Raw genomic sequence first — 22,229 nt, forward strand, 5'->3', positions numbered from 1 at the left:
ACAGCTAGTCGATTTTAATAATGCACACTCAGTCAGTATTACATTTAACAAGGCTAATCCTGCATAATCAGTTTGTGAGTTAAATCACATCAACGTCCATGTGACTGCATGGATTAAAAGTGTATGTGTTCACACATGGCTGGTCAGACCTGCTTTGTCTCAGTATCATGATTTGTTTCTTCATTCAAATAGATAAAATGGGGCATCACATCAGTGTGTAATGCTAAATAACTACCGCATAGTATGTGTCACATATCATCTCAAATCTCCCTCCATGTCAGTAGAGGTGGATATTAGAGGCTCAAAAAATGTAAATTTGAACTATTTTAATGTTAATCTGCAGTTGACTCTTAAAGTCATATATGTCCCCAGGAAGTTGCAGTGACAGATTACAGACAGATGAGTTACAAAGAAACATGGCACTTAATAGTATTAGTCCCTGCACTGATGTGATATGCCCTGAGACATAAGAACTGATGAATTTTTATTTTCACATTGGATTTTTCTGGAGCCATACATCTTGAAAGCATCTGGAGCAAAATTATCAATGATTAACACACATGTATAAATTGTTTAGATGACTCAGTTAACCAGAAGTGATGCAACTGCAGTGCGTTGGCTTGGAATAAGGCCAGGAAGTATTGCAGTGTACAGTCAATAAATGCAAACATATCAGAAAAACATCTGGAGAAAAGGTGTTTACCCAGAAATAGGCAGATTTATTATGTATTTTTGTTTATTTTGTCGATGTGTAACAGACAAATTAATTAATTTATTAATTAATTACATTTTTCAAATTGAGGTGCCAAGTCAGATCAACACAACTGTTTTAAATCATTTAAGACATTGCATTACCTCAGTACTACTCAAATAGACTTTTTCAGTGTAAAGCTAGTAAATTACAATTACCTTTACATACTGGTTACCAATTATGTATACTTGGATGTTGTCCTCAGTGAAGATTCATTTATATTTTCTGTGAGTTATTACAGCATAGTTTCACTGTGACAGATACAGATATAAATCATTTATAAATAGAGCAATATCTAGCTTACTCAAATGTATATATGGAATGCAACTTCCGTAATATGATCCACATCCATACCAAAAATAATATTGGTAACTATTAGACAGTTGAAATACTTATTGTATGCTGGTGTGGAGTGGTTAGGTGTGAGAACATTTGAGCAATTTCATAGCCCTTTAAAAACAGCATGCCATTTTATATGGTTGATAGGAACATTAACTAATGGTTCACGTACTGTATCTTTCTTTTCAGCATTTAAGATGTCAGCTCTAGTATTTGAAAACCAAAAGTATGATCTCTCTTTAGCGCATAGGTTTTAGAGTATGCCTGTATCTCTTCCTTGGTGTTTCTATGTATGATTTTGTCCATATTTTTCCTTTTCGGTACATATGTAAAGAAAATTGTAACAATTACACACATACATAAGTCATATTATACAATTACTTATTATTGTAAGTAGAGGGTTGTTAACCCTAACCCTAATAAAGGGCATATAACAAACAAATCATACCATTATGAATGAAAAACAATAAAAGAAAAAACGGACAAACTTTATTTATAGGATAAATCAAATAATTTCAACAAACTTTACACACATGTATGTTACTACAGAAATATCCACCTCTTATTCCTCCATCCATTATTGTGTCTCTTCTCCTGTCTATTCTCTGAGGTAATCGTTAGAACATCCTTGGGTTGTGTGTTTTTTCCAGACCATGGTCAGCGCGCTCTCCTCGCTTGCTGTGCTTTTGTAGTGTGAGTAAACATCAGGGACTTGCACAGATCTCCCCTCTGGTGCTATATTGATTCTTTAGTGTGGTGTGGTGGTGAAGAGCATATACTGTGACTGCCTCAGTCACTCCATGGGCCAGGGCTTTTATAATCCTGTAGGTCTGACAACCTAGGAAAGAAAAATGTTCACTGATTATGTCAATTTTAAGACCAGAGAGACTGGCATTCCGATATTCTGATATGAACAAAAGTGTGGAGCAGGGATGGCGTTTGTCATATACACAGCCTGCCTCTCCCCAACATACCCAAGCTCTTACCAGTCTAATATGGCTTTATTTTGTCTGATGTCCTGATGTCTTCAGTCCCTCATGTCCATGCAAATATCCCTCCGACAAAGCTTTGTGGTTCACTGTGGTTAATGTAATTTAGGCCCTCTCTATCCTCATCCTAGCATTAGTTCTATTTGTTCCATATGGCTAAACACATCTTCATCTTCTCATCATTAAATCCAATCAAAGGCAGCAGCTAACTTGCTTACTTGAATAGGAAAGTTAGTTAAGTTAAAGTTAAAAAAATTAAAGGTATGGCTGAAAAGAGGCCAGCACCAGAGAAATCCAAACCTTTCAAATAGCTATGCATGTTGTTTGAATTATAGGGGGTTCAGCTCCTCCACTAGAGACCTGTGCTCCCTCAGAAGTAGCAAAAATTCACCACAAAACATCAACTTATGAGAGGACACCTGTAAACAGCCCATTTTAGTCTTATCTGCCTGCTTACAAGTACAAATGTATGTGTTCAAATAGTATAATCTTTGTTATAGCTTAAACAGTGTTGTTTATTATGTTAGACATTGCTTGTATTGCTTCCCTGTGACCTTGTACTGCTGTGTTGAATGACTGAAATGCATATAACACAATTGAACCCCACAATCGATACGCTGCCAGATTTTTTTGTACAGTCGTGGTGAGCTGCTGTGCTATATTGGGACTATACTCTGCCCCTGTGGCTAATTATTGTGTATTTGGTGTTAAAATAGCTTGAAGTTGTTAGTGGGACTGTGGCAGTGCATCAGGGAGAGACTGTGTGAATTGGACACAGCTGTTGGCAAAAAGCATGTGTGTAAAAATGTGCATTAAGGCAGCTGTCTATAAATTTGTGCCCCCAGTGTGCTCCTTATGTGTAACGTGTGCAGTAAAAAAGAGATGCTTTAGCTACTTCTGTGCAGTAGAGCCTCTATTTTGTTTGTTTCATAAATATTTAGTCGCATAATTGCAAAACTCCCTCCCCATCTGAGATCCCCTGTAACCACAGTAATTCAAACCCTGGTTGTGCATTTAGCAGCAGTAGCTATGCAGACGACTGGGTCAGGACCACAGCTCTGAGCGAGTCCAGTACAAACACACAGTTAATAAGTCTTACGGGACAACCAGTAGGCAGCAGAAAACACGGGTGCAATGTCAAACATTATATCTCAGCTTTTTCTGGTTTGTTCACAAATTGTAATTCACTAATTGAAGTGGCCAAAGTCTGTGATGAGCTCAGACCATTTCAAAATCTTATAAATGAAGGAAGAAAAGAAGAATGTGTCATGCTGTATTTACTGTTTCTATATGCAGGTTAAATTCTAATCTCTCATTACCTATTGAGTAGAAAAGGAAAAATAGGAATACAGCTTAATACAAATGCAAATTCCCCTAATTTCTACACACTGAACCAGCTGCAGGCCAGACTTCATTTTCCCCTGAACAAGGTGACTGGATATACCAAGTACCAACATGCAGATTTGTTTTCATCAATAGCATCAATAAGCTTGATAACACCAATACTCCTATTCCACTGAAAGTTTATGGTGACCTGCCATCTATTGATGTGCTAAAATGATGGTACAGTGAGGACAGAAGAGAATAACGAATGTTAAATACTTCAAGATTTAAACAAAAAGATGAAAAAGCAACAGAAACAATTCAGCACCGGGTTTGCAAACTATGGTATCAACTTTCAGGGCTGCCTCGTGATATTTTAACCTGTAGCCACCCAAGTTCAAAACATATGATTGGACCCTACAAAATAAAAGACATAAATATAGGAACTAACACAAACAGGTATAATAATGTGTTATCTTGCTTTTGAAATGGACAGATACTGTCAGTTCTGATCAGATGACAAACACCCAATGCAGATTTTTCATTTACACGTCAAACTGTTTGACTCTTTCTTTAAGAGTAAACAAATGAATTCCCCCTCAATTGCAGAGTATTTGGGGTAAGATCAGTGTTAACTGCTGTGTTAAACTTTATTTTACTGCAAGAGCCAGGTAATACTCATACTAAAAAATACTAAACTACTAAAAAAATACCACATTTTTGTCAAGTTTTTTGGTGATGATAGAAATATATTCAGACTCCTATTAATAAGCACTTACCTCCAAAATCACAGCATATTCCTTCTCATGACATGATAATATTTTAGCTGCTTTTAATGTTAAAAAGCAGCAGTATCAATATCGATGTTCCTCGCCTGATATTACTTGGTTTTGGGTTGAATTTGCTGGTTTTGTTCACCTTTTCTCTCACATCTTAACAATTAAATGCTAATTACTTTAAAAATGGCACATTCATTTAGAAGGACAAACAAACACATATGTCATAGGTGTTCCACTTAATTAATCAACAGAATCCAACAAGTCAAAATTTAACATGTCATTTCATAATAATTTGTTAAAAAGTGTCTTGGAGAGAATTATGTAAATATGCACTAATTGCAGGAAAAATGAAAACAATTATTACTTCTGTTTTTATTTTTAATGCAGAATGCTTTCTTTTTAATCTGTTTCATTTCAACATTCTTATGAAAACAAATATTTTACTTTTCTCTGTTGTGCCATTTCTCTATCGGACATATTATTCTGACAAAACAATCTAAACTCAAGGTCCTCTTACTTAGTTTTCCTGAGCAAACCATTTTCTGGTGTACTGTAGCTGAAAGCTCTGGGAAAAAAAAGCTGGTAAGTGGACCTTTGAGTTGAGGTTGTCATGTTTTATGCCATGTGCATCCACCAACAACAAAGAAAAACCAGGATAAAGATCTTCTCACTGAGAATCATGCAAATGCAGTTCTAGTGGTGTTTTATATTTGTGGGAATTTTCAAGTCCGAATAAATGAAAGGGAAGGCTGGAGAGGAAAAAGTACGATAAGGAGATGTGAGAAAGTCAGTGATAAGAGAGACGGAGTAACTGAGAACAAAACGTGTGTGTTTGTAACTGTAGGGGGAAGGATAGGTCGCCTGTCTATGTGTGTATGTGAAGATCCGAATTAGCTATATGTGAAAATGATTAGGTACTTGTTGGAAAGTGGTTGTGGTCTAAGCAGGATAATACTGTATGTTCTCTCATCGATTAGGATTCTGCAAGGGCAAAATGCATTGCCACATCATCCATTACAGTCTTATCCCTGACATATTGCAGCCAACGTAGTAACGTCACTTTCCATAGTTTAATACTCAGATTCTGTAAACGGAAGCTCCAAATCAGAGACTTTTCATTCCCAACAACATTTCACATTTGTACGTCACAATTTAGCTTGGAGCTGGTCAGAGGGTTTTAAGTTATTTGACTGTTAAACAGGTAAAAAATAAAGACTGCACCTAAAACAAACTGGACTTTTTTGAATTTTATTTAATTTTGTCTCCTCCTGTCTTCCCGCGTCCCTTTTAAAACATAACCATATATGATGTTTGAAATATGCACCACTTGTTTACTATAAGAACATAAATTGAAAAACTAAAAGAAAAAATGTTTAAATAGATTTTATGAGCAGCAGTTCTACTAGTATAAGCAGTAGTATCTGTAGCAGAATTTGGGCAGTAAAATAAGAGTGCCTTGAGACCATTTCCACCCTATTTACTAGGTATTTTCAAGAAACTAGGTAATTAAAAATGTAACTTTGTAGAATTTGGCTAGAAACTGCCAAAAAAAAAGAAAAAATAACAACCACAGTGGAAATGTCAGAGCAATAAACAGTTGCAGGGGCTGATGGGGATTGATGGGCTGTTAACCCCTCATTTGTGGCTCCACTGGGACACCTTGCTCCTTGAGATCCTTATGTAATCCTGGCGCCGCTTCAACCTCGGATTCTGTGAATTCCTGCTGTGTTATTGGATAGCATGCAGTTACCACACTGAGTGTAGGTCAAACATATCAGTGAGCAGCCACTTGGAACATCTAGATCTCCCCACCTCTCTCCCTCCTACCTACTACTCTACTCCAGCGTTGCATAAGTGCTGAACCTGGAAGTGAATTGGGGTTGCCATGGAATTGTGCTCAATGTTGGGAGAACATCATGTGTTGGCCTTTGTCACACTGACTAATATCACAAGGTATCAATGAGCGAAGGACGTGTATTGTTCCATCCAGTGCCCATTTGTAGATCATAACAATGGGCCCTAAAAAAAGCTTGATTTTTTTGTTATAACAACTGTACTCTTACATACATTTTTTACAGTCATGTACTGCTTTTGCATAACTCCACACAAATTTATATATTCAATGGCTTTTTAGAGTTTTAATTGAAAATTTTTGCAGCTTTTCTGGTGTATGTGTGTGTATTGTTTCTTTGTGTTTAATTACTTGAAGTTGTGTTAATTTCCAAGCTGACCTTTGACCTATGACCTTCCAAGGGCTGAAGAATTCACAACAAAGTTTAAAGTTCCTAAAGGATGTGCTCACAGTACTTCAACTTTGCCTCAACTTGGCCTTTGCTTTTGAAGAACATGCTTTTCTCATCCTTTGAGTACTACATTTTTTTGTCACATACAAAACAGAAAAAGTCTTATATACATCCTCCATTTCTCCTACATTGCAACTACAGGTCCCTTTTCCTGCGACAGTAGCAAAGATCACATTTGATGTTTTTGGATCAAGATGTTGACCACCAGTCCAGTTGAACCCTTGTTTTATTTATCCTTGATTCTATACTTAATCTAATCATGCAGTTAGAAAGAAGAAAATCATAATGGATAATAATCTGTAGAAATCCTCTGAAGCAGCTGGCCAGTTCAGTAAGAAACTCTCATGAACTGGAGCGACATCCTTTGAAGCGTGGTGGTCCATCTTGGTCTATTTGTTACAACAGTTTTGAAGATTATTTTCACTGTGTACCTTCAATATGTGATCTTTGAGTCTGTGGTTCACCTGGCATTTTGGAGATAGGAACTGAAGAGACGTTAAGCTCAGTAATGGTGGACTTACAGCTGGTTGGTTGTTCCAAGGGTCATGTTGAAGCTTCTTCATACCGGCCGGTCCACAGCATATTGGCAGGGGCTCAGGTTGGACACGGGGTTTTGCACTGCTGGATATGTGAAGTTGGTGTGCTGCTTGGCCTTGAGCCGCAGACTGGCCAGGCTTGAATTGCAGGTGTCTCTGTACATATAGGGACCAGCTGTGGTGGCGTAGGGGCAAGTGGCTGCCGTCACTGCTACCGAGTTGAGTGCCGTGGGGCTGTTGAGGTTGTTGAGATTGCCCAGGTTGTTGAGCCCAGTGGTGGGAACTCCAGCTACTGCTGAAGGCACCATGCTAGAGGCCATGTTCATGGAGGGGATGGAGCTGGGAGGGGAGAACATGGGTTGGGATGACAGGGGGCTTACATTCATTGAGTTAAAGAATGGGAAGCTCTTAGCAGAGAGTGGGCTGCTTGCTAGGCTCTTTGTAGCCCAGTTGTTATAGGAGTAGCCTGTGTACATGTCATCATAGGGCTGCATGAGTCCATTGAACTGGGCACCAAAACCATTTTTGCATAACTCTGCTTGCTGGTTCCGCTCCCGCTTTCTCCATTTGGCACGTCTGTTCTTGAACCATACCTAGGGAAAGCCAAAAGGAGAAAAGGTTTAAGTTTACAGTAAATAATTTGTAGCTTCCCTAAGACCCCTTTATTAGAAAAATGAGACCTTCAAAACCTTTTATCGAGTCACTTAGAATTTATTTTAAAAAATACTGCATGTTTAAAAAATACATATATTTTGGGCTCCTTATTAGAACAGAAACTCCAGTATACTATAACTTTTAGTGGTTTTGTGGAGGAAACAGCAGGACTTTCTAACATGCTAATGTTATAAATACTATTCTGAATGAGGCTCCAGTCCTTTCAATCTGTGCATTAGCAAACTGCACAGTGTCTTGCTAACATTAAATATGTGAAGGGGCTTCTGTACATTTAAGCTTCACCATGATGTCAGCTGATGTTTTTGGATACACACAGGTGTCTAGCTCTCTTTAGGCTGCCATTTCTGACTGGAATTTTTATCATGTTCGCTGCCAGAGTTATCTGTCTAATGTGGCATGTGGTAAAAAAAAGTATGTGTATGTATGCATGTATGTGTGTCACATACAAATTCAACTATAAATAATGCATACACTGGTTTCCAGCAAGCTACTTTATTGTGTGACAGTGACAATGTCTGTATATACTGAAATTTCTTCCCAGTACTGATTGTACATCCTTGATTGATCTTATGCACACTATGAAAAGCTGAAGTTACTGGATTAGTGTAGAGAAAGTAAATTATGGTGACATGGATGATCTGCATACAGCCACTCAATAATGCCCAGGTGAGTGGAGTGATTTAGATTTAGTTTATTTTTCACGAAAACAAATAGTGGAGTGACTGGGTGAAGTTATTTTCAAGTGATTTCTCCTTAAGAAATATTTTAAGTGTCAATAGTCACTTCTAAAGTCAATTCTAATCCACATCCAGTCAGAGTATCCTAACCCCACTCTAATACTTTAAATAATACTGTGTGCATATGTATCCAGAATTTTTGAAAGACATAATGATCCCAGAAAGTAAGTTGAGGTGTATCATCAAACAGACATATTAGGCAAGGTTTATTAAAACTAATAATTGACTTATTTGAATTGTGAGATCCCAATGAAAGAAATGTCAGGGAATGGCAATCTTCACATTTGTCATTTTATGATCCTATATTTGGAGGATATGAATTGGATTAAGCTTTAGTGGAAAATCTAAATTGAGGCTTTTTAGAAATGAAAATTGTGCCAAGTTCCCCCATGAGTAAAAATCTGGACAAACTTTCAGAAACAGAAACCTTTCATTTGTGCGTACTAAAAAAGATGCAAATATGGTATCTGAGAGAAACCTCATAGTCATCTGTTAACACTAGTGCATTTAGTAAAATTAAAATAAGTTAATAGTATCAAGTGTTTCATGTTGTGTGTCCTCGTGAAACTTCTACAGGTGTTTGCTGTGTTTCTCTGCCCCTTTGGCATACATGCTGTCTATCATCCAATCCTCTGTTATTATAGTAACAGAATGCTGTTGACCCTTAATATCACTATAAAGTGTATGACTCTGAGTTTTCCATCCCACTCAGTGACAGCAGGGGAAACCCCATATTGAAGGACAGAGGGCCTTCAATCTTTACTGTGACTTGGAGGCAATGCTGTTGGAAGGTTTCTGGAAGAGGCTGAATGTCAAGGTTATATACTGGTTGGTCTCCAGCGACATTTATGTTTTCCATGAAATTGTCAAATGATTGTAAGAGAAAGGTATCAAAACACTGTTACAAGCAATCAGAGCCCTCTGATGTTGTTGGATCTAGCGTATATTGCCTGTGTGAGAAAACAAGAACTCCCAGCGGGCAGATATTCACATATTATTAATATTCTTCGCATATCCATATGCTAATGTATAAAATATATAACTCAGGCACTTATTTCAAATGCTAGGCCAGCATTCTTGGTGATGTCAGCATGTATTAATTGATTTTGGCCACTTCCGTCAAAGGCTGTAAACAGATCTGGTATTTTATCAGTATATTTTATCACCTCATACATTTGCTGTCAAACTGCTAGCAAAAAGCTGCATGTCCAGACCACCCGCAAACATGGAACAATATAAAAATGTTAAAAGGTGTATATTTATCCCCACACTGAAGTGCAAGATTCAATGAACAAAAATGCTTTTCATTTATCACCCACTGCAGAATTTTGACCTGTTTGAAATTATGTTATTCTGTAAATGAGACATGAGTCAAAAACAAAAGCACTACCATATTAGGAGCAGTGATTCAGTACACCAGAGGCTGTGGGTCAAAGAGCTGAGTATATTTTTCATTTCATTTACATCTTCCCTGTTCTGGGAAACTGTAAAAACCAATGCTAAAAGGAATGCTTGCCAAGTAATCTGGGTTGACTAGCACCGACCCACGACTTTTCCTCTAGCATCACAGTAAGATTTAAATTCTTTCAAACAAACCAAATCTGGTACAGACGTTAATGATCCCCTTGACGTGAAATACATTTTTCACCTTGCAAGCGCATCTGGTCAAAATTAAATTTGGACAAACATTTTGATTTAAAACCGGATACCTAGAAAACTGAAGTAAATCTCATCAGCCTCAGCTGCACTGTGCACTGTTACATGTGTAAAACATTATCTGCCAAACACCAGCATGTTAACATGTTAGCATATGAGCTGTTTTTGACTGAGTGTTATCAATACGTTCTGTCAAACTGAAGCTTTGATAATTAATAGCAGCTTTCTGACCAATCACGAGTCAAGCTTTCAGGTGACATATTTTAGGCATGTAGGAATTTGCCTATATGCAGAGGTCAGAAGGGCCACTGACAGAGATTAGTCATGAGAATATGTAGTCTGTTGTCCTTTCAAAATAACAACCAAGAGTGCATGCTATGTGACCTTTCTTCCAGCCAACAATAATTTGATCCATTACTTGTCAGGCAGGCCAACGATTGTATTGTCATCCATCAGAATGTGTGTCCTCCTGCTCCATATAGCTACAATGACCAAACCACTGGGAGTGGGCACATTCTACTGCACCTTTGACATTTAGGTGAAGTGTATGTGATCATGGAAGTTTTACAAAGTTGAGAAGATGGCCACTAGAAGTGACAGTAATATTACAGTGGGTTCAATAGGATAGCCTTATATTGTGTTTCTGTAATATGTCTTTCTCCTAATTTTGTATGGAAATACAGCCTTTTTACAATGGTTCAGATTTTGGTTATCAACAACTTTAATCAGGAATAACTTCAAATCTAAATCCCTTACCTTTAAATCACCAAAAAACAAATTTTAAACAAAATTTTAGCCACATGAGGGCATAAAAAACAAGCTGTAAATACAACATTGATATAATATTTTAATCAGATATCTATGGCACATATAACTATGGCTATCATGGGCCTAAAAAGGTTGTGTGTTCCAGAGGAGCCATGGTGGAGTGTGTGTACCCACCCTGACCCGTGCCTCGGTGAGGTTGGTCCACACTGCGATCTCTTCTCTGGTGCTCATGTCGGGATAGCGGTTTCTCTGGAAGGTAGCCTCCAGCTCCTGCAGCTGCTGGCTGGTGAAGTGAGTCCTCTGCCGCCGCTGCTTCTTCTTCAGGGAGCCATCCTCAGCACTGGACTCATCCAGTTGGTTCGGGTGGGATTTCTCTGTGTCTGCAAAACACAAAAAGAAAAATAATTTCATAAGTATATGGGCTGGTTAGATAAGAAGATACACAGACAGGACAGAATACTAATGACAACAAAACAATTAAACATGGAAGTTCTTGATCCTCAGCATGGCAGTTGAATTTAAAAGTGACTATAGCTCCCATGCTTAGATACCAACTAAGCTATCTGTATGTTAAACTGAGCAAACGCCATCTTTTGATGAAGACCATGACATGAATTTAAAAGCTCAGGAAAACACTACTAATTGAAGGTAATCTAGAGTTTCACCTTTTTTCTTCTTATTTTTTTGTTAACAAGTTATAATAAGAATATTAATCACAGCACAACTGTGAATTCAGGCATTTATAGTATAAATATACAGTAAACTTAAGAAGAAGAAGAAGAAGAAGTACTTTATTAATCCCCAAGGGGAAATTCAATTTTTACAGCAGTTATTCTAATTTAAAGTTATTAAATTAAATCCATCCATCTTCTATACCCGCTTTTCCTGGTTCAGGGTCACGGGGATTAAATTAAATATTATTTAAATTATATTAATTAACAGTAATTAATGAAGTAAAATGTCATAGGTTGCATAAAATAATATTAAAGAGAATGTGCTTATCATTGTGACAATATCATCAAATATATGAAACAAGATGAGGCAATAATGCAGGTGATGCTATGAGGTCCACATCATTCCAGGGTATAATTTGCTTTAGTGATTCTATACAACATTAAAAAACAAATAACTCAAAATATTAAGACCAGGATCATAACTGTTACCACATAACTAGTGTGGTCAATAATTATGTAATCTTAAAACAAAGCTATAAATAAATAAATGTTTCTCATATGCAGTACATGTGTTGTGTTACACTTGTTAAACTGTGTTACAGTATGTGATTTAATACTATCCATCCATCCATTATCTATACCTGCTTATTCCTGACCAGGGTCACAGGGATCTGCTGGAGCCTATCCCAGCTCTCTTTGGGTGAAAGGCAGGGGTTACACCCTGGACAGGTCACCAGTCCATCACAGGCCTAATTCAATATTACTTATGGAGAAACAGACAAAGCTCTAACATGGTAAACTAGCCATTTGCACAGTCTTTTAATTGAAATTGAATTTATCAGAAAACTTATAAAAACTTGTAAAATCCAATTGTTGAATTAGATCCCCAGCCATTCTTGAGGTAATCAAACCATGTTTGACATGTAAACTCTTCATTTGCACAAGTAACCATAGTTACCACTGTATCATTTAGCTTTAAGCAGAACTTCTAAACTAAAAAACCTCAACATTTCACTTCAGTGCAATATTTATATGTAGATGTACTTAGTGGCTTGAACCCTGTGTAAAACTAGAGCAGATTTTTGGAAAATTGGAACTGCTAAAAACCTTAATAAGGGAAAAATCAATTTAAACCCAGGATATTATCATGTACAATAGTAAATGTTCCACTATATTTGCTTTGAATGAAAGACTGTCTTGACCAGTTAGAAATTAGCTCCTTTATAGGACATTAATAGCAGAGCAACTAGTAATGTGTGCTGAGGACAATGTGTGTTAAGCATATATATATATATATATATATATAGAGCATATACTAAGAGAATCCCTAAAGCATTTAATGCAGAACTATTTTGCCTGGTTCTTCCCTCTGTAGTGTAACTGGCTGAACTCTAATGCTGTTTGACAGCATTATTATCATTCTGACACTTTTCACCCCAGACCGCATTAGCGTTATCCATCCTGCTGAAAATGACTGGATAATATTGTCAGATCAGGCATCATCTGAACTCCCTCCATCCCATAGACTGGAAAATTATAAACATAGGCATGATATAGCTAGGAGAGAATGATTCCGAACACTGCATTACACTCACAGCAGTGAGTGATTGCATTTGGCTCCCTGTGCAGTGAGTTTAAAGGCCCACACATCCATGTTGTGTCTGCCAAGACTCCTCTCTGCTAGATTTGACTCCCGCAATCTGAGGACCTCACAGAAAGAAGTGAAATTAGTTGGCTAGCTAATCCTGCGGATCAAGCTTTTGTGACTCGGGCAGGTTGGGCTGTGTTTGGCAAGGGCTTAGCTCTCTGGGAGCAGTTTGAAATGATCAGTGGGCTTTAAAAAGAGGCTCCGCAGGGCCACCAGCAAAACCAATAAGGGCCAGGCTGAGGCTGTTATCTGGCAGTAAACTGACACTGGGTAAGCTGTCACTTAAGGCCAAAGTCTATAACACAATACAGAGGAAAGGGCAGCCCTTTTCAGAGCAATGCGCTGACCAACAATAGCAGCAATGTGACTGATAATGTGCCGACATGACAGAGGCGTTCCAGGTCAGCTTCTCAGAGGCTTTCATCTGGAAAACAACTACAAGAGGCTTTTAACAAAATTAAATGGGGAAAAAAAGGAATACATGCACAGAAATAAAAAGCTACCATGATCTAATCGTGATCATAGTGTAATAGTGTGTGCAGACTGCTAAAAACATATATTTTGCATTTCACTCAGGTCAAAGCTTTTAGAAAATAAAATCAAAATCAGTTTTTACTGGAGCAGCACAGTTTTCAGGGGGAAAGCTGTTATAAAGACACACACTAGGGTTGTTGAATTGAGGGTGTGAGACAGTACACTTCTATGCCTGTGGCATGGGAGTCAGCTTGGTGCAGTGAAAGGTGTGGCAGCCACATTGTACTTCAGAATAGCCAACTCCAGATGTAAGGTTGTATGTTATGTTCATTATAACGAACAACTATAGCAACAATAGATGGTGAATGCATTTGTAATGCCAATCTTTCCAAAAAAATCCTCTTTAAGACTAGTATTCCCTCGATATGGTTTCCTTGTGCATTCAGAGGGCGAATACAGGGTAAAACAGATAACGCACAGTCTCTCATTAAAAGAGTCATTTAGACTAATTTTGTTAAAGACACCAAACCATTATTATCAACTGGACTATAGGGTACTGTGTGTGAAAGAGGCGCTGTAGGTAGCCTGGATCCAGCTTAATACAAAGTTTCAGAAGTGTTGAAATTTTCTATATTTAACTAATAAATAGGATTGTAAATTTTACTTCCTGCACTGGCACCAATAAAATGTAATGTTCAAGTCTATAATTATTTTTTATTTTTTAGACTAAATGTTTTACATTTGAACATATTGTATTCTACACTTTTAATGCTTATGTGTAAGTAATTTAAATTATTATTAAAATGTGATCTTATGTATTCATTAAATGTAGTTTTACAACTGCAAAATTGTAATTATAAAAAACTAGACACCACCCCCAGTATTGTGGTTTCCAATTCCAAAATAAAAGCCTTAAATCACTGCAAACGAAATGCAGCAGGCAGTAAAGAACTTGTGCTAAAACTGGCCCATGGGCCTGTTTTAAATATAATCAATATGACATTTAGACTAAATTTAAAAAAAAACAATAAATGAGCTCAGACACAAGCCCTCCTTTCAGCAATAGATAATTATACGAAAGCGTTTGAAAGGGATTCTCATCCACACACCACGACAGGACATTGGCTTATAAAGACACGCTCACACACTGGCGGGCAATTTAGACAGAGTGCAGATTTTTTGTGTAATATATATCACTTTATAGCTATATAAGACACGGTCAGTCGGTGCAGCCCAGCAAGAGGAATCAGACGGAGAAAATAAAAACCACAAGATCCGACCTCCGTCTGATTCTCTTATCATTTAATGGACAGTCAGCGTTGACTGGTCACATAAGCATCTGATGGATTCTGTGATCTGCTGACTACCCCGAGAAACCCCGAATAAACAGCCCTTGGGTTATTATTTGGGCAAACCTGAAAACGGGAGTGTGTGTTTTCATGTCAGGTTAAATTCAGGCTCGAAGGCCACATTGCCACATTGGTTAGACTAGATTTGTCTCATAACAGATAGGCCTGGCCTGCAGGTGATCAATTATAGCCTAGTTTCTGCGCTCGATCATTACAAAATCAGCTCGAGCCGTCTCGCTCCGTCGCTGATGCTCTTTAGCAATGAGTTTTCCAGTGCAGGGGGACTGGGTTATATGGTATTACCTGAGGACAGAGCGCCTGAAAAACTGGCTCAAAGAGGCTTTGATTTCAGGGCCACACTCACGGGTTGCATTTAATTCCTCTCAGAGTCCTTTACAAGCTAAACACTGGCCTACAGTTCCTACGGTAAGCTAACTTTGGCAGGTAAATTCATACTGGTAATAATGATTGCATGTGGAAAATAATAATAATAACATCATCATCATTATCATTTTGCATTATTTGCGTTGATCCAGTGCACCAGTCTTGAGCTCGACCATTGAGGCCGCATGGTAACATGGGTGCCGGCGGACACAGACATGCATGCACATCGCACACACGGCGGCTTCAGTCCACTGACCGCTGTTGTCCTGGCCTTTACAGCCCTGGTCGTGCTGCGGGGTTCCGGCATCGGAAAGCGACAGCGCCGGGCTGCGGGCTTCACTGTCCGTCAGCAGGTTAAAATCCATAACCAGGCTCTGCAAACAGACACGTAGAGACACATGTGAGACAGTATAGTGATACCCTGCCGGCTGAGCGCAGCCGCAAGGCCCCCTGCGAACAAGAGCAGCATCTTTGTTTAACCAGCCGAAAGCGGCCGGTGTCAGCGCCGTGATGTCTTTGTCCTGAAACGAAGAGCCTTTTATTTTTGTTAATTACATTGTGATATCATAATTGTATGATATTCTATTTGTAATATACAAACATGAACAGGGTTGTGACTTCACCTTATGTTTTCTGTTTTAGTTGTCAAATGATTTTGATTTCTTCGACCAATAATATCATATTTCTATAACTTAATCAGGAAATTAATTCTTAACCTTTTGTATTCCTTCACATTTTGGAGGATTATTAGCCTGAAGTACATCTTTCACAGTTCCTGATTCATGCTGTAGGAAAAGTCTGTCTCTCTCACAGACACAGATTTTTATTATTATTATTTTATTTAGAGAGACTAGTTATAAACTGTAAAATTCCACAGTACTTCACTACACCCCTATTTGCACTGAATGCATATGTCCCCCACAAGAATGGGATTTTCCCACTAAAATGTCCACTGACTGTTCACCTGCCATGATCCACATTACAGAAGACATCTTGATACCCTCATACAAGTTGTTCCCCCTTGGGTTTTGCCCCTCAGGCTGTCATATCCCTCTGATTGACAGAATGACTGCAATCACACACAGCATATCCAAATATTTTACAGTTTCTATTCTCCTAAAAAGAAAATGTCATGATACTATTCTATTATAAAGTCTTAATCAATAAAACAAATGTGATCTTTAAATCCTATCAGATAGTACATTCATAAATGACAGTATCACTAATTAATTTGTTGGATTAAAAACATGGTTGCCAGCGTCACCATGTGTTTCTCTGATATGAGGAAAGCATTGGTTTATTTATATAAACTACAGGCTTGATTTGGTGATGCATCTATTTCTATTTCCTCTTCAATCTTTCCATTCACCTGAGCTTTTGGTTGTAATCCTGATCCTTTGATTGCAGCCTGACATAATCAGCTATAAGAAGACCTGCCCTGAACTGACTCTATCGGGCTCTTATGGGTACAGCATTGGAGTTATTGCTGTAAAATACACAACAACATTCCTGACCGACATTCTGCTCAGTGATAAGTAGCATTTATCTAAGACTATGTAACAGCTTGAGAATGAGGGGGTGTACAATGTCCACACTAAGAGATGATGGTTGGTAATGTCTACAAAGTTAAAAAAATGGCATTTGTTGAAATTTGTTTGATCATAAAAAAACACCCTAATTCATGTCAACAAAAAATACAGCCTGTGAAGTTTTCAAATATCAAAAGTTAAGTTATGACTTAATTATTAAACATGTGATGTCAAGTCATGCTTCCTAGATATTCAGCTGGCAAAGTATTAGACATAAGAAATGACAAAGAGAGCATGGTGCTACACTTTACCCTGCTTTTGTATTGAAACCACTGAGTAATATCTATCACCTGTAGACTCCAGAAGTCTTAAGGCTGCAACACACTACAATGAATACATGTCATCAAAGATTTAGCAAGGTGATAAACCTCATCCCTGAAAATCAATCCAACCCCCAACACACACACACACATGCTTGTGTATGTCCCTGGAGGCTGAACTCCCTCGTTGTGTTTTCCTGCGGTCTGCTTGCCACTGTGCCAGTCCTTTGTGTGCCAGTCACATCTGAATTTGGGGGCAGGGGTGGGGGGTTAAAGCTAGGGTTAAATCTGATGAGTTGGGGGAGGTCATTTGCATGGTGTCAAACAACTCACTCACCACCAACTACACATCGCACAACACTATTTGAAGTTGTTGAAATGACTTTTCCCTCTTTCCTCTTTGAACATCAGTACATCAGTCTACGCTATTAGCCACTCTGCTGTAAGAACTGACAAGGCTAAATCCTCCTTCTGAATGTCTTTAGAAACACTGAATCAAGTGAATGTATAAGATAGCCAATCTGCCAGTTTGTGTTGCTGTGCTAAGACATCTTCCTTTCTTTCAAGAGACTTTTTACTCTAAACCTTTGCTACATGGATTTATGTTGACATTTTCCAAAATCAGTAAAGGAGTGCGTCTCTTCTGATAAGCAAACATGCAGTGTACCTGAAGTTCTGTCTCTGCAGCAGGAATGTAATATATAAAAAATCACAACACGCCATTTCACTTTCTCATGAAAATGATGTGACATTCTGTGTTTCCATAAAAAGACATCTCACAGAAATAAGAGTCTCCAGCAGCTAAAGATGCATCAGCAGCTTCAAACACTAAAGACACAGGTCGCTAATGGCACTCAACTGATTGTTTTAATTCTCCATTAACAACAACATCCTTAAAGCAGGACCTCTGTTAAACAGATTTCTAATCTTTCACTGGCTATGGAAAGTTCAAACAATTAAACTCAGCAATTTCAGTGATTGTTCCAAACGTATATGTCACTATAACTGGGTTTGACTTATTAAATACAGGGTTATTTTGTCATTTTTCTCCCCGACCAGTTCCCCCAGAGCTCCACATTATATGGCTTTACTGAGCACAAAATGCTTTGAATTTAGCAGATCAAAACTCAAAAATGACCAGTGTCATCACTCACTTGGCAGCGAAATCATGTGTTTTCTCTCAAACTCAGCATTGTGCCAAAGCAACACAACCCAACCTGAACATTTTGATTGAATGTTTAGCAATAGAGAATATTTATTTCAGATTTGTTTCATTTTATATTTTTGAAACGCTGAGCCTTAATAGCGCCATAACGATAAAACGTTAACTAATACGGAACAACCATCGTGCTACAAAAGCTCGAATTTGACATTTTCGTTACCTTTGCTGTAGATGTGTGCTGACACTCCACAAATGAGTCACAGTTCAGTCAGGGTAACTTGCTCTCCCTTTCTTAAGCGCAGAGCACAGGTCCGATGTTCTGGTCCGAAATCTGAATGCGAGCCACCGCCGTGGATCTATCTACCGTGACAGTGATGGATGGACGCACGGCCTGGTGTCAATGTGGTGCTGAGAGGCCGGATGGCTTGGCAGCGAAGGAAGTGCGGGTGATGCAAGCCTGTCATTTTGTCCAGTAGCCTACAAGGTGTCAGCCCCCCCCCTCCCACACGATTATATTTCCAAATCAAGAACACACGAGCATACGCGCACATACAGCCGAGCTCAATATGGCCAACAAGCTATCACTGAGTTAACAAGCAGACGGAGGCGCTCAGGACCCGACAGTTAGATGCATCATGGGCCACTCTGATGCTTGAAAGGCAGCTGTACTGATGTTGATTTGCCTCTGTGGCACCACTTCCCAGTGTGAGGCAACACTTCTATGGGCTTGATCCGGGGCAATTAGACGTCGGTGAGCTCAGGCTATTTGCTGGGGCAGTTGTGGCACTGAGTCAGTCACCGCTACCTCTCCACATTCACTGCACATAGTGTTCCGCAGCCTGTACACTTCAGATAAAGGCCAAAACATCGTGTTTACACTCAGTCATGGGGCCTCCTGTTCAGAAACGGACGCAAATCAACAGCATGATGTTTGCATAAGCTGAGGCGCTTTGCATAAGCAGTCACCTGGTGACACCGATCTAATTAAAATATATATTTGGTGATAATAATAAAATAATAAGAAGAATGGAAGCAAAAATCCTCTCATTTTTCAGCGATTGCCGGGTCCATCTGGCGGTGCGCGTGGCAGCCTGCTTGCCTTTCCACGGGCTGCAGGCATTAGCCCAGGAATTATTCATAAACGCGTAGAGAATTAATTCCCGGGATTAAGAGTTGATTAAGATGTGTGTCACTTTGCTGTCTGAGAACTTATTAAGGGCCTCCTCGAAGAGGCGGCAGATGGAATTTCAGCCCAATGTTTGTAGATGTTAATTTCTGCCCTCCTATAACAGGCATTTGCATATGATTGAGCGATGGAGGCCGAGACAGTCCTGCAGCAGAATCACTGCCTCCGTGCAAACCGATCGGGGCAATAATTGGCTGTGCGAGCCAACAGAAGTCCACAGCAGTGATTAACACAGAGCCTTTCCACATCAAGAATTTATTACGGCTGATAGAAAAAATATTGCACTGATTTGACGCAGTCTGCAGTGTAAAACAACACAGCCGATCTGATTAATAGGAAATGATTCACATTGCAGAAATTAGCTCGTTGGAATCTAGTAGCCTTTATTTTGAAGTGCCCTATATATTTTTATGATATTATTAACATGATGCACCTTTAAATTTCAGCGATGATAGTACGTTCATTGAAGGTGGTTTAGGTTATCCTACTGCAGTCACATAGTGTTAACGAAATAAACAGAACTATATTATCACAACTACCGCTTTGACTGCGTGTAAATGTATATGTTATTGCTACACATTCCGTTCAGGTTATTTCTAATCGCCTCGTCGTGTTGTAATTTCAGAAAATAATGGGGTGTAAATTAAAAGTGCGGAAAGCCTTAAGTAATAATGCAGTGGATGGCACCAGGGCCTGTTAGTAGGCTGCAGCAGGCCTTGGCCTTAAGACCTGCATCTGCTGAACACGGTTGGATGATGACCACTAAAAATATTTACATTGTACCCTGAGTACCCTGAGGCCAAACGTGAACTTCGATTAAACAAATCTTATTTTCATATGTCCTGACCTGGGGACAGATGCAAAAGAGGTTACTAACTGAAGGGCTGCTGGAGGAACTCCACCTCGGTGATTCTTGATGCTAAATCTGCCTTGCATTTGATTTTTGAGAAAGAAAATTAGGTGCCGGCTCCAAGGGCCAGTGTTGCCTACATTGGTGGTTATGAGAAGCCGTATCTGGTTAGACCCCTTTGCTTTATATATAACATAGTACTTCGGGGTGACGTTTTTCTTATTAATTTAGCCTTTCTATAAAGACAATATTTTTAATCCATGTATAAGGCAGAATGGGCTCCAGTTTAACACTATAGAGAATCGGCCTCCCTTACAATCGACATTATGCAATAAGAAAATAAATATTTAAAATATTGACATTTACCTAAAACATATAGTTTTTTAGATGCATCGGCTGAGTAAGACTGTAGACTGCCTATACTTAAGTGGACTATTATTATTACCGTTATTACTATTATTATCATTATTATTATTATAATTACCATTATTATTATTATTATTATTGTTGCGTTTGCGTGCATTTCGCGCACGCGCATGTGTGCCTATGTTGTTAGTTGTACAGCTCTGTTTTTCTGTCCGCGGTCTCCTGTGGCCCCGGCAGCCACCTGCCGCCTATCAGTTTCTTCCCCATCACCAAACATTTTTGACCTCCAAAATATTTTCACAACGACCGTCTCTGCGAAATCTCACAAAACATACCAAGCTATAAAAATGATAATTCTGTGTAATGCTCCGGCGGAAGGCCACCAAAACACAGCACCCTGGGAGAACCGTACAGTTATGCGAGGCCCAGATTGAGTCTTACCCAGAGCGGGGTTTGTTCTTTGATTTAAAAGTTTTAAAATATTTTTGTAATGATTTTTGTCGTTATTATTTTACTCGTCTGGAAAGCTCAATTAGACTTTTATAAATCGGTATCACATTTAGTGTGATGTGTCTCATCGGCATCATAATCTGCTCATTGAAAGTTACACACCCAAACGTTTCAGTTCATGCCCAGCGCCCTACAAGCTTATTTTTAGTACTTTAACTTGTACATGAAGAAAAATTCTCTGCCAGTGTAATGGATAGCTGCTACATCTAACGTTACATTGCACTTAATGAAGCCCCTCCTTTACACTTCGACAAGATTTTCTCAACTTTTACGCACAATGTAAAAAGGCGCTGGATAGATTCCACATACACAATGACAAACCGAGATAAGAGGAAAATGTGCCGTTTGCACTTACGTCAAATCCGCTCTGGTTAAATTAATCCGTGTAGAAGGCAAGGAGCTTTAGTGCAGGATGATGGGTGCCCGGGCCTTAGGTTTCCTGGTGACATGGACAACAGTTCCCTTGTGCGTCAGAAAGTCATAAAAAGCGAGTCAGTCACTTTTCATCTTCTTCTTCTTCTCCACTCTGTGTCGTCAGACATGAAGACTGTGATGCAGTGAGGCTTGATCCCAGCATAGAGTATAGCGAGGGAGGGGGGTGAGGAGAGGGGTCGACTTCATGCTAAATAATGTGTGTGACAGGTCCAGTGTAAAAAGGACAGCCCCCTACTCTCTCTCTCTCTTTCTGTCTCTCCCGTTTTCCGCGCAGAGGGGCCATAGACACACGAGTGAACACACTGAGCGCGTTCTGACCCCCCCACAGGCGCACTGACTACAAATACTCCATTTTTTCTCCCTGCCGCTTCCACCACGCAGCTTTGTATTTACCTACACTGTTGTTGGTAACAGTGTCCGTTAGGATTCCAAGGGTGTGGGGATCTGCTGTAGGACCAAATGTTATTGTTTTTTTACTCTAACAGT

The 22,229-nt window shown here is 39.0% G+C and overlaps 1 protein-coding gene across 3 annotated transcripts; it reads right to left on the minus strand.

Annotated features, from left to right (window-relative positions):
• Window positions 1-1,557: 1,557 nt before the first annotated feature.
• pitx3 (paired-like homeodomain 3) lies at window positions 1,558-21,935 on the minus strand. 3 transcript variants are annotated; one of them, XM_026310054.1, is made up of 5 exons: window positions 21,664-21,935; window positions 15,642-15,759; window positions 11,031-11,236; window positions 7,006-7,613; window positions 1,558-1,928 (listed from the first exon to the last, which is right to left on the minus strand). In XM_026310054.1, exons 2-4 carry the CDS (start codon window positions 15,748-15,750, stop codon window positions 7,044-7,046), a joined length of 885 nt encoding a protein of 294 aa, XP_026165839.1. In that variant the 5' UTR covers window positions 15,751-15,759; window positions 21,664-21,935; the 3' UTR covers window positions 1,558-1,928; window positions 7,006-7,043. The 3 variants fall into 3 exon arrangements, with proteins under 3 accessions (XP_026165839.1, XP_026165838.1, XP_026165840.1); XM_026310053.1 differs by lacking the exon at window positions 1,558-1,928 and having other exon boundaries at window positions 5,414-7,613; XM_026310055.1 differs by lacking the exons at window positions 1,558-1,928; window positions 21,664-21,935 and adding an exon at window positions 18,617-18,816 and having other exon boundaries at window positions 5,414-7,613.
• Window positions 21,936-22,229: the final 294 nt, after the last annotated feature.

Source organism: Mastacembelus armatus, chromosome 15, assembly GCF_900324485.2.
Source record: "Mastacembelus armatus chromosome 15, fMasArm1.2, whole genome shotgun sequence".
NCBI lineage: Eukaryota > Metazoa > Chordata > Actinopteri > Synbranchiformes > Mastacembelidae > Mastacembelus > Mastacembelus armatus.